The sequence below is a fragment of the Hyperolius riggenbachi genome, chromosome 7, assembly GCF_040937935.1.
Source record: "Hyperolius riggenbachi isolate aHypRig1 chromosome 7, aHypRig1.pri, whole genome shotgun sequence".
Classification (NCBI taxonomy): Eukaryota; Metazoa; Chordata; class Amphibia; order Anura; family Hyperoliidae; genus Hyperolius; species Hyperolius riggenbachi.
In genome coordinates this window covers 211748058-211761280 of record NC_090652.1, presented here as the reverse complement: position 1 = coordinate 211761280, position 13223 = coordinate 211748058, and the positions used below count along the sequence as shown (strand labels likewise).

The 13223-nt window shown below is 43.3% G+C and overlaps 1 protein-coding gene across 5 annotated transcripts in view; it reads right to left on the bottom strand.

Annotated features, from left to right (window-relative positions):
* The window catches only part of FAM117B (family with sequence similarity 117 member B), a 109429-nt gene that overhangs the window by 52476 nt on the left and 43730 nt on the right, over positions 1–13223 (bottom strand). For 4 of the 5 annotated variants that reach the window (XM_068245116.1, XM_068245115.1, XM_068245118.1 and 1 more), the window contains exons 2-3: positions 8121–8269; positions 3807–3899 (exon numbers count right to left, since the gene is read on the bottom strand). In XM_068245116.1, the coding sequence (XP_068101217.1) occupies positions 3807–3899; positions 8121–8269 (242 nt within the window). The remainder of the gene's footprint in view (positions 1–3806; positions 3900–8120; positions 8270–13223) is intronic. The other variant, XM_068245119.1, reaches the window with a different exon arrangement.

Here is a 13223-nt window from a genome sequence, read left to right as displayed (position 1 = left end):
AAAATCCACCCATTATTTCTTATAAAAGAGCACCTAATTTGCGAGACCAGTTGGTCCGTGCTGACATGGGTGGGTATGCCAGAGATGGTCAGTCAAGATCTAATCGCATTGGTACGTTTCCGTGTATGAACGGTGTTCATTGTAGTTCAGTCATCAAAGGTGACTGCATTACTCATCCTCACAGAGGTACTAAATTCAAGATAAGAGGTTGTTTTATTTGCGATTCCACTTACGTGGTATATGGACTCAAGTGCCCGTGTGGTCTGTTGTATGTTGGGCAGACTACACAAAAAATTAAAAAGAGTCTTTCGTCGCATAAACATGCCATTAGAGAATCATTGACTGCCCAGGCAGTTGCTTTTCACTTTAAACAGGCTAAACATCAGGTTAGCCAGCTTAGATACCTCATTATAGAACAGGTGGGGCCCCTTAGGAGAGGAGGCGATAGGGTTAAAAAGTTGCTGTATAGGGAGGCCTTTTGGATCAAGAAACTAGATACTATGGAACCCCGGGGGTTAAACCGAGAGTTGGATTTAATACCTTTACCTTTTATTTAATGTGTGTTTTTCTTGTTCCATTTGGCCTCCCTGTGCAGCTATTTAGAGTTGTTAGTGAATTTTGTCACTCTGCCCTAGCTACATGTCCCCTTTAAATGTTGTTTTGGGTCACATCGATGGGACCCTAGGATACCATTTATATACTCTTTTCATTATTTATTTTTTATTTGTTTATTTTTTTCATCTCAAATATATATAGGTCCCTTTATCCTCCAGCCTATGTGGTGGCCCACGTTATAGATAGACATGTATTTTTGTTAATATAATGTAGTGCTTTGACAGAGATCCATGGATAGGAGGTTTCTTCCCAGTGGCCGGCGCACCGCACGGCTTTGTTTACATCACGTTGCGCAGGGCGACTATTAGCCGCTCCTGCGTCTTGTTGCCATGGAGACGTTGGGGCGGGGTTTCACTCCGCCTTCCGACGTCACGCTTGCCGGTTTCCCATCAGGTCCGCTGCTTTAGCGGCCTGTGTGGGCAGCTGACAGGCGTTCCTGGCAACGTAGCTGAGGCGGGTTTCCGGCTACTGGTGAGTGGGGAGGTGTGGTGGAGTCCATTTCAAACGCACCAATGGAGTGCGACTAGTGTAGTTCCCTTTCAGGTCCGCATTGAGGACGGACTATGTGACTGGAGGAAATGTAGCTTAATGCTGATTGGTCGCGTGTTATTCATGGTGTACAGGATCTTCTCAAAAAATTAGCATATTGTGATAAAGTTCATTATTTTCTGTAATGTACTGATAAACATTAGACTTTCATATATTTTAGATTCAAATACACACAACTGAAGTAGTTCAAGCCTTTTATTGTTTTAATATTGATGATTTTGGCATACAGCTCATGAAAACCCCAAATTTCCTATCTCAAAAAATTAGCATATTTCATCCGACCAATAAAAGAAAAGTGTTTTTAAAACAAAAAAAGTCAACCTTCAAATAATTATGTTCAGTTATGCACTCAGTACTTGGTCGGGAATCCTTTTGCAGAAATAACAGCTTCAATGCGGCGTGGCATGGAGGCAATCAGCCTGTGGCACTGCTCAGGTGTTATGGAGGCCCAATCTGCTGAGAAGCTTTATGGAGATGAAGATTTCATTTTTCAGCACGACCTGGCACCTGCTCACAGTGCCAAAACCACTGGTAAATGGTTTACTGACCATGGTATTACTGTGCTCAATTGGCCTGCCAACTCTCCTGACCTGAACCCCATAGAGAATCTGTGGGATATTGTGAAGAGAAAGTTGAGAGACGCAAGACCCAATACTCTGGATGAGCTTAAGGCCGCTATCGAAGCATCCTGGGCCTCCATAACACATGAGCAGTGCCACAGGCTGATTGCCTCCATGCCACGCCGCATTGAAGCAGTCATTTCTGCAAAAGGATTCCCGACCAAGTATTGAGTGCATAACTGAACATAATTATTTGAAGGTTGACTTTTTTGTTTTAAAAACAATTTCTTTTATTGGTTGGATGAAAGATAGGAATTTGGGGTTTTCATGAGCTGTATGCCAAAATCATCAATATTAAAACAATAAAAGGCTTGAACTACTTCAGTTGTGTGTATTTGAATCTAAAATATATGAAAGTCTAATGTTTATCAGTACATTACAGAAAATAATGAACTTTATCACAATATGCTAATTTTTTGAGAAGATCCTGTATGTGTATATGTGTGTGTGTGTGTGTGTGTGTGTGTGTGTGTGTGTGTGTGTGTGTGTGTGTGTGTGTGTGTGTGTGTGTGTGTGTGTGTGTGTGTGTGTGTGTGTGTGTGTGTGTGTGTGTGTGTGTGTGTGTGTGTGTGTGTGTGTGTGTGTGTGTGTGTGTGTGTGAGTGTGTGTGTGTGTGTGAGTGTGTGTGTGTGTGTGTGTGTGTGTGTGTGTGTGTGTGTGTGTGTGTGTGTGTGTGTGTGTGTGTGTATGTGTGTATGTGTGTGTGTATATATATATATATATATATATATATATATATATATATTGTATGTCATTTTGTGAATGCTCATGGACGGCTAAGCTGGAGAAAGGGGCAGTTGCCCTGAAACGTCGCTGATATGGCTGTTTATTGATTACCTGCAAATAAAAGAGCTAGTACTTACCTTGGATGGTGCCGGTTCTACTTCCTTCCATGTACATGAGCCAGAGTGCGGCTGGCTTAACCGAGGCACATCCGGACGTGAATTTGAGGAGTGCTCCACCACCCATACACAGGACAGGGAAATCACTGTGACCCCGTCCAGTGACACATTTCCTGCAGGACAAGAAGTACCTCACAGCAATTCCCCCAATCTCTGCGCATGTGCGCTGCGTGGCAACCACTACAGTCTATAAAGATTGTTTGTGGTGCCACTGACTCCCATAGTCATGCGCCACCGCCGTTATCGCCGACACGCGCCCTGCACCACTTCCGTCGCATCGCATCTCACTGCAGGTACTGTGGCCTTTATCAGAGACTAATGGCAACTGCAAGGAGCTGCGAGAGAGAGTACCGCAACATGGCCCATACGCAATTAACTTTTTCACCAAAGTTTTCTTCTGGGAGATAATTTTGTAACTTCTTTTCAAACTAACGTTTCAGCATTTTACAACTGAAAAAGTAATATTAAATTTATTTTGAGTATTTTCTTGCTTGCTGGTGGGTTAAAAGGCAATTTATAAGAACGTATCAAAATATCACCTAGGAGAAAACTCAGGAGAAACAGTCAATTGCATATGAGCCCATGTGTGAAAGGACCCTTGAAGTTTCACAATAAAAAGGCATTTCTTAGAGGAAACAAAAAATCCAAATATATGACAAATTAAATTGTTTGAAAAGAGGGTTGGCATGCATATATATCTTTAGCTCCTGTTTATATTTCAAACAACATAAGACATTATGACAAATTGAAGTATATTCAAACTTGACATTTCACAATAAAGGGAAGGGAAATTCACATGAATTTCTGAAATGGAGCTAAAGCATAACTTTTTGGAAAGCACAGATATTGCAGACTGTCTTTGCTAATTTTGTTCCATTAGCTTGTTTAAGAGATAGATTTTGTTCATACTACCAAGTTAGAGAGCTCAGCACACATACAATACAGTTCTGTTGAGGAAATACTTGTCATTCAGCAAGCAAAGTAATTAAGGGGGAAAAAATACATAATTCATAACATACAACATTCTTTGTGCAGGGTCTTTAAAATACATGATCACACAAGAAGTGTTCTATGAAGGCAGAAGGCCTGCCCACCATTCAGCACACAGCAGCTGGCTAACCTCTTTCAGCTGCTCATTGCTGCCCCAGGATGCAGACCGCTTGTGCGAGCTTTTCTTCTTTTCAGCATACTCCTCAGCCCAAGCACTCTCCGTCTGCGTTTATCAAAGAGAAAAGAAGTAGTACATTTTGCATAATAATTATATGTACATCACATAATTAGGTCACGCATAGTAGATTTACTGGGGCATTATTTAATCCGTACAGCAAGAGCAAATTAGTTGTGCAGCACAGCAACATGCATCCTCCCACTACATAATTAAGAAGGGAAACAGATCATATTCTTAGAGGATGCAAGTCACAGATCTACATTAAACTACCAACAGCACTGAAGAATGGCCAAATATTCTCTTTTCGCATCAAGCAAGACTTCTTGATAAAAATTGTGTATTAAATATTTGGTCATCTGAATCAGAATAGCTGAATAACAGCAGGCTCTGTATGCATTAGATTACAAGGAAAATGAGAACAGACTGCAACCTATGGAGTCTATGGCGCAGGGGTCCTGACCAGGAATAATAGAGGCCTGAACAAAATCTGATATTTTTGGTCATCTTTAGACATCACTGGATTGACCAGATGGTGTATATACACAAGTTTTATCATGCTAACTGTACATACAGTTCTTCCCTTCCGGATATCCTTTATGTGCTGTCACCATAGTCATTCAGTTTTGTTCTGGGTTCTGCTGCCTACAGCAGTCATTCAGCTTTGTTCTATACTTACAATGAGGCTAAATGATGCCAGCAGAATACACAAAAAAGCTGAATGACACGAGTGATGGGACACAGAGAACAGGTAAGCAGTGCATGAATGGACAAGACAACAGCTAGAATGAACTATTCGAATTCCCATTCAGCATGTCTCACAAGTACCCCATGTGGAAGGAGCTGCAGGGAAATCAGTCTAGCAGCAGGTACAGCAATGGGGAAGAGGGGAAAAAAAATAAAAATAAATAAACATGCCCACTTAGCACCAGGGGTATATTAATACAAATTATAAAATCACCCTAAAACTCCCTGCACACGTTTCTGATTCTTAAATCGTTTTTTACATCCGATTCCGACTTCTAATCGCTACTGCATGCTGTGATTTTGACTCCGTTTTTCTGTTGATTGCATTCAGGGAAAATCGGAATCGCAAATTGGAAACCGGATTTGCAGTGTGCAGGGAGCCTAATGCTGGGAATACACGAGTCGACCCGGCGGCACGATTAGCCGCCGGATCGATTCCCGCTGGTCCCCGCGGGGCTACCTTATCTTTTGCTCGATTCCCCGCCCGCGGGGAATCGATCCGCCGGGCAATCAGACCTGTCGGAAATTATCAATCGAGCCATCAGCGGCTCGATTGATAAGGAACTATCGCTCCGTGTATTCCCAGCATTAGAGAGGGTTTAGGGATAGTTTATTTCCCTTCTACTCAAGTGACATCAGTAATCGGATTAGTGGACACTGGCCTAGTGACAGATGGCCAAAGAAAGTATCTTAAAGCAAACCTGAAGTGGAAAAAAAAATATGAGAATTAATTGTATGTGTAGTTCAGCTAAGAAATTGAAAATTAGTAGCAAAGAAAATAGTCTCATATTGTTTTCCAATACAGGAAGAGTTAAGAAACGTCAGTTATCTATGTAAAAGAGCTTCTCTGGGCTCCATGAGGCCTGAAACCCACTAGGAGCGCTTTTCCAAGCACTTTGCGATTTGGAAAGCTCTTGGTAATGTAATGCTATTGGTGTGATCCCACTTGAGCGATGTGATTTCATGAAAATCCCCCATAGCACCACATTATCAAGTGCTTTTCAAAATCACTAGCACTTAGAAAAGGCAGCTAGTGAGTTTTAGCCCTAAGTTGAGATAATATTTTACTGCAGAAAAGTTGAAATGGTCATTAGTTCTGCTCTTTTTATAGTTTAAAATACAGAATGTGGTTTGTAAACAGTAAATATGACAGAATGATGCAATGTTATAAATAAAAAAACAACAACTATATAACTGAAGAAAAAAAAATAAGAGTCTTTTCTTTGCTACTAATGTACTATTCATAATTTATATACTACACATACAATTCATCATACTTTTTTTTTTCTTCACTGCAGGTTTGCTTTAACCACAGTGCTAAACCCCCCTAAAGACCAAGGACAGGTTTTACTAAAATGGCCACTGCAGCTTTAAAGAGAATCTGTACTCTAATATTCTTACACTAAAAAGCATACCATTCTATTCCTTATGTTCTCCTGTGCCCCTCTGTGCTGTTTCTGCCACTCTCTTCTGCAATCCTGGCTTGTAATTAACAGTTGTAGGCAGTGTTTACAAACAAACTAACCAGCTTGTGATAGGCTCACATAAACAGAGTGTGTGAGTCATACAGAGCCTGCAGGGGGCCTGCAGAGGGTGTGTATCGCTTCTATCCAATCACAAGCAGCCCTGCACATTCCACACATTCAAGCCTTAGCCCGACAGACACGACAGAGGAAAGGAGATAATATTTATTACAGAGACAGTGCAATTAGGAAAGGCTGCAGTAAGCCAGAGCACATTAGAACAGGCATAGGAACTTATAGGATAGAAGAACTAAGGCTGAAAAATTTGTTACAGAGTCTCTTTAAGGGCTTGCTACAGGGGCGCACAACACAGCACACAAGTTATTCCTCCCCCCTTTTCTCCCCACCAACAGAGCTTTCCCTAGGCTCTTTTAGCTGGGTGCTCCACCCGGCTGTCATCGGCTCACCTCCTCCTATGCTGTAAGCAGAGCTGCACACAGAAGCTCCGCCCCTGCATTCTCTCTCGTCGCACCACCCGGCTACTTTTTCATGCCACCCGGCTGGAAAAAAATTCTAGGGAGAACACTGCACTCCATAAAACATTTGCAACTGTCATGACAGATCATTAAACAACGATCAATCAGATCCCTATTGACCGTGTGTCTCACAGTGTGTCTCCTACTAGTCCCTCTTACCCTCCCCACAGAAACAATATGTGCTACTTAGGTATACTTCAACAATGGGTTTGTATAATAATACGTGCATTTCCATGGCTAGCTAAGGAGTCACCAATGAGTATTTTAACAAGCTACACTGGACCATCTAACTCCTATGGTAGCTGAAATTGATACATGTGACAGAGAACACATGACTATGACAACATGTTTTTCTAACACACAGTCCGAATAGTGATGTAGACAACATTCCAGGATGTTGATCACCTCAGATTGTGCTTACTGGTAAATCCTTGCCAATGATTTTGCTCCCCCCCCCCCCCCCCTTCCAACTCCAGTTACTAGTCTTACACTTTCCCTCCTCAACATTCAAGCAAAAGCCAGCTCGCAAAGTATATTGGTTTGACACAGACACATCTAGTGACATATGTGCCCCAAAACAACTTACATACTCAAGGGATAATAGTAGTCTTACATTAGCTTCCTCCTCATGTGCAGGAAGCTTATGTAAAAAGACCTGTTAAACCCCTTCACTAATCCCAGTATTGGAGTATTACTGTGGCCAGGTTCAACTGACATCATTTTTGGACCAAAAACGGTATTCAGCCAATGAACTTGGCAATCTTTAAAGAATGAAGTGAGGTACAAAGACATTGTTACACATCTTACCAAATGCAACATACAGAAAAAGTGATGATCTCATTTCAGAGCAGACTGGAAAAACACATAATGCTTTTAGTAAAGAAATTCACACAGCAACTTCACAGTAATTGGTACTGAAAAGCCACCTATTTCTGGAGCAATTGAAAATGCATCCATGACAGTTGGGAGGACGAAACTTGATATACAGTAGAATCCCCACTTTTTTGTGTGGTTCCAATCTGCTGGTTAATGTCTAGATGTGGTATATTTGCTTCTGCAACTCTTTGGGTGTAAAACCTCTGTGTGGGGCTGATAAGCAAAACCGTAGAAGTGTGGAGCAAAGCATTCCAATACATTTTTACTATCTAAGCTTTGCCTACAGTGAAGCATGGTTAGAATATGTGTTGTACAAATGTGTCAAAATAGGGTTCACACCTGTATTTAGGAATGCACTAGCAATGTAAAAATGGACATAGACTTACAATGTAGAAACTAATAAATATGACAGAACATGGTACTTTAAGTAATATTATTCCTAAACACCAAATGATCACCATTGGCTCATCCTTGGTATCGGCTCCAGCTCTGAGGGTCCCTTTTACCTGACAGAGGGTCACAATAAAAAAAAAAAAAAAAAAAAAAAAAGTGTAGCAGCACGGACTGCACCCACCTTTAAAAAAAGTAGGTTTAAAAAAGTATGTTTATCAATAAATTATTATTTAAAAAAAGAAAAAAAAATGTACCTGCGTAGACTTGTCACACATAGACGGGGCAGCCTGCCCTTGTTCCCGAGGCCACTGTCCAGAGAGGTAAGGTGCAGCTAAGGTGTCAAGTGAAGGTGTGCGCCGAATTAAACTGGATGGACTTGTTGAAGATGGTGGTGGCTTATTACCTGAAAACAAAGCAGTTTTTAACAAACTTTTACTGGTAACGGTTTATAAAACATGACACATGGTATTTCAATAGAGGAAATACTAAAAGGGGACAATTTACAATATATTCACATCTAATGTATCCATGCAATATCCAAGAAATACAAAAATAGCAGCTCTGCATAACAGAAAGCCATAATAACCTAACAGAGGTTGCAACATCTTCATGTGAATGGAGATCCACTTTAAAGAGAACCCGAGGCGGAATATTGAAATCTTAATAGGACCCAGAGACATGTCATGTGCACAATGACATGCCTCTGTGTCTCTATTGCCGCCACTAGTCCCCCGTAACCCCCCCGTGCTCTACTGTCCCCCCCAGAAAAGATCGCCAGGCTAGCGACAATCTGCTTGTCGCTAGCCTGTTTACTTGGCAGCCTGTCAATTTTTCCAGCATCACCTACCCCATAGCATAGCTTCCCCTGCCGCTCTCCTCCACACTATCTTCCTCTAATCAGAAGCTCAGCCGCGACCCAGGAAGTACTTCTGGGTGGCAGCTTAGCTTCTGATTGGAGGAAGCTAACGAGGCGAAGAGCGGTTGGGGGGGGGGGGGGGGTTAGGGGAGCTAAGCTATGGGGGAGGCGCGGCTGGAAAAAAAATATTGACGAGGTAAAGGTAAACACCAGGTTAGCGACAAGCACATGACATGCCTCTGGTTCCCATTAAGAGTTCAATATTCTGCCTCTGGTTCTCTTTAAAGGGGAACTCTTTAAAGAGAGGTATATGGAGGCTGCCATGTTTATTTCCTTTTAAGCAATACCAGTTGCCTGGCAGCCCAGCTGATCCTCTGCCTCTAATACTATTAGCCATAGCCCCTGAACAAGCATGCAGCAGATCAGGTGTTTCAGACTTTAAAGTCAGATCTGACAAGACTAGCTGCATGCTTGTTTCTGGTGTTATTCAGATACTACTGCAGAGAAATAGACCAGCAGGGCTGCCAGGCAACTGGTATTGATTAAAAGGAAATAAATATGTCAGTCTCCGTATTACCTCTTACTTCAGTTTCCCTTTAAAGCATACCTGAAGAAAGATAATAAAGTTAGATACTTACCACAGCGGAGAAAAGTCTCTGGACTATCCAGGGGCATCCCTCTACTGAGGTAAGTATCTGACTTTTTTCCTAAATCTTCATATGCCCTTCCGTTCCATTGATGGGACTATTTTTAAAATATTCAGTATTAAAGTGGACTTGAATTCTTGCACAGGAGACAAGGAAAACGGAGAGAAATCCACCCTGTGTATGTTAATAGGGAACAGCCTGTCTAATTCACCCTTCTAAGCAAGTAATGACCTAATGTAATTTGAGCTGTCAGCTATAATTCTGAGCTAATATACAAACACAGGAGGTTAATTCTTTCTGTGATGACAGGATACCAGGAAGTAACCACTCTGCAGAATCTCAGTGGGAGTACTATAAGCTGTAACAAGGAAATGATTATTATGCTGTCGCTTATTTTTAGCACAAAGAGGAAGTTTAGAGTTCAGGCCCGCTTTAATGTTAAATTTTTTTTGTGCCCGCACCTGCGCAGTAGGCCACAGCTGTACATGGAGGGGAGCGCAGCCACAAAGGAGAAGGTACCGGCAGCAATGATGGGGTTGTGGAGGTTCAGAAAAATGCCCCTGGAGCATCAGGAGGCTTCCATCACCAGTGCTGCTAAGTATCTAATTTTTTTTTGTTTGTTTTCTTCAGGCCTCAGGTTTACTTTAAAAATGTATCTACAATGACAAAAATAAGACAGTGGTCAGGCCAAAAGGATTAGAAATTAATTCAAGTTTGTCCTGAAATCTGGATCCTCAGATTGCCTGCGGCTCGACACAAGTTGTCACCGCCCCTCTCTTCAGCTGGCCACCCATGTATATATTTTTCCACCTGAAATTCTCCATACGAGTGGATGTGAGACAAGTAGCTGTAGAAATATGGCCACATATAGAGCAGCACTGCATAAAAAGTAGTAGTGTTACTAGTGGCTCTATTGTTGTTCAACAGATTTAAGGCTGAAATCTAAAGCTGGCCACTAACGGTCCAATTTCTAGCGAAAAATCGTTAGAGCGATCAGAAATTCTGACCGGATTGGTTGTAAATCTCCATTGGTGGACACAATCAATTATGAACGAGTGAAAAAAATGTCGCCCGAATGAATTTTCGTCGAACGAAAATTTGGATTTTCTTGGTGGTCGTGATAGATAAGAAGCAATGATTGGTCAGTTGATGGTGTAGTGAACGATTTTTCATCGATCAGAATTTCTGATCGCTCAAACGATTTTTCGCTAGAAATTGGACCGTTAGTGGCCAGCTTAATAAAGATCAAATGCGTAGCATGGAAGGAACTGATCAGTAACCAATTTCAAACTAAGAAGGTGGAAATGTGGGGGGAGGTTAGAATACAACCAGAGTCAACGGGAGCCCCCATGGTGCAGTAAGTCACAACAATCTGGAATAAGGTAAGGTAAGATTTGGTACTCACAAAGGAAGGTTGCAGTCAGGCAAACAACAACTGTGGGCAGGAGAAGATGCATAAACTACACTCAATTAGGGTGTCCAGCCCAACTGGACCCGGTCGCATTCTTGGTAAAGGATAGCCAAAAAGGTCTAGACCAATTAGAATACCTCCAGAGGAAGGTGAAAACACACATGGGGGGAGGGGGAGAGGCTTCCAGAGCTGTGGGTACTAGCCCACTTCCTCAGACCCATTAATGTTCCAAAGAAGAATCTAAGTCAAGAAAGAGGTGCCTTTTCCTTGGTTTAGACCAGGTCTGCCCAATAGGTCGCGACCGCCTGATTGGTAGATAGCGGCCTCCTGGCCGCATCCCATTGAATTTTGTGGCCAGCAGCTGTAGAACGCGGCCGCTTGGCCGCGTCCTATCAGATTCTGCTGCTGGCCGCTGATTTGTTCAGGAGAGGAGAAGGGCGCGGCTGAGAGGCCAGGGCGGCAGTGTCATGGCTGGGGGCGGCGCTGGAGGCAACACTTCCGCCTCCTCTCACGCTGGCCGCTGGAGCGCTCCCTCAGCAGCCTGTGTGATGAAGGCTGCATGCACGAGGTGTCATGGCTGCGCGCACGAGGTGTCATGGCTGCCCGCATCGCTGCTGCACATGGCCTGTACGGGGAGATGACAAGCCTCCACAGTTGAAGAGAGGTAAGTGATTACATGTGCCCGCCCTATACCTAACTAACCTGTACTGAAGAAGGCACATATACTTAGCTAACCTGTACTGAGGGGGATTTATACCTAGCTAACCTGTACTGAGGGGGACCTATACCTAGCTAACCTGTACTGAGGGGGACCTATACCTAGCTAACCTGTACTGAGGGGGACCTATACCTAGCTAACCTGTACTGAGGGGGACCTATACCTAGCTAACCTGTACTGAGGGGGCCCTATACCTAGCTAACCTGTACTGAGGGGGCCCTATACCTAGCTAACCTGTACTGAGGGGGACCTATACCTAGCTAACCTGTACTGAGGGGGACCTATACCTAGCTAACCTGTACTGAGGGGGACCTATACCTAGCTAACCTGTACTGAGGGGGACCTATACCTAGCTAACCTGTACTGAGGGGGACCTATACCTAGCTAACCTGTACTGAGGGGAACTATACCTAGCTAACCAGCACTGAGGGGAATTATACCTAGCTAACCTGTACTGAGGGGACCTATACCTAGCTAACCTGTACTGAGGGGACCTATACCTAGCTAACCTGTACTGAGGGGACCTATACCTAGCTAACCTGTACTGAGGGGACCTGTACCTAGCTACGTTTCGAGGGGGGGGTTTGGTGCATTTAAAACGTCGGTAGATCTCCTGGCCTCGGCGAATTTTAAAGTAGCTCGCGAGCCGAAAAAGTGTGGGCACCCCTGGTTTAGACTCTCCTCTAGAACGTTAATCAGCCTGAGGAAGTGGGCTAGTACTAACAAAACGCGTTGCCAGTGAACATAATAAAACCCTTAACGACTTGTCTTTATTGAGGTAAGCCACCTCATGTTTTTCCTTTAACCATTTTTGACCATTTTATCATATGTTGGACGTCTCTTTCCCCAGTGTCTAACTGAGGAGGGATTGATCAGCTTGCTATATCGACCAGTGTATGCATAACTTTAAGCTAGCCACACATGGATCAATCATCAGTTGATATGCCAAATCACTAGATCCCTATTTGAGTAAGATGCCATCTTATAGTGATACATTTCTTCCCTACAACATGGCACACTCCGTCTCTATATTTCAGCAGAAATCTATTGAGCATCAATCGTACAACAAGCACTGTACTGCTCAATGCAGCACAACACTATGGCCTATTGATTCATCACAGACACGCCCCAACCCTCTTGCACAGATTTACAAATGAGTCCGGATTAATAGACTGCTTAGAATTGATTGAAAAGGAATTGATAGGATAAGTTATGGTAACCGGAAAATTTGATTAAAGCAAACAAATTGTCCCAGAATTGAATGGAAAAATTCATGTGTGTGGCTAAGTTTAGGTCAGATAGAAAACACTGCTAGCTTCACCTTTAAAGGGAACCTGAAGATTGCTGCTATAAAAAAAAAAAAAAAAAAAAAAAAAGTCACTTACCTGGAGCTTCTGCCAGCCCCGTGCAGCGGTCCTGTGCATGTGCATACCTGGAACGATCCTCCGGTCCCCCGTCTCGGCTTACTTTCTCTTTTGCTGGTCGGCATCCACTGCGCCTGCGTGGCCCTGTTCGTGCTCCCGTGAGCATCCTGCGCAGACGCAGTAGATATTTTCTCGTACTGTGCTGGAGCTCCCGGCCACGGGAGCGCAAACGAGGGTGCGGGCAGCCCTGTGGCTGTTGACTTGTAAGTTGGCGGTGAAGAAACTGAGCCGCAGTGGGCGACTAGAGGATCTTTGAATACCAGTACGGGACAGAACGGCTGCAGGGTGCTGGGAGAAGGCC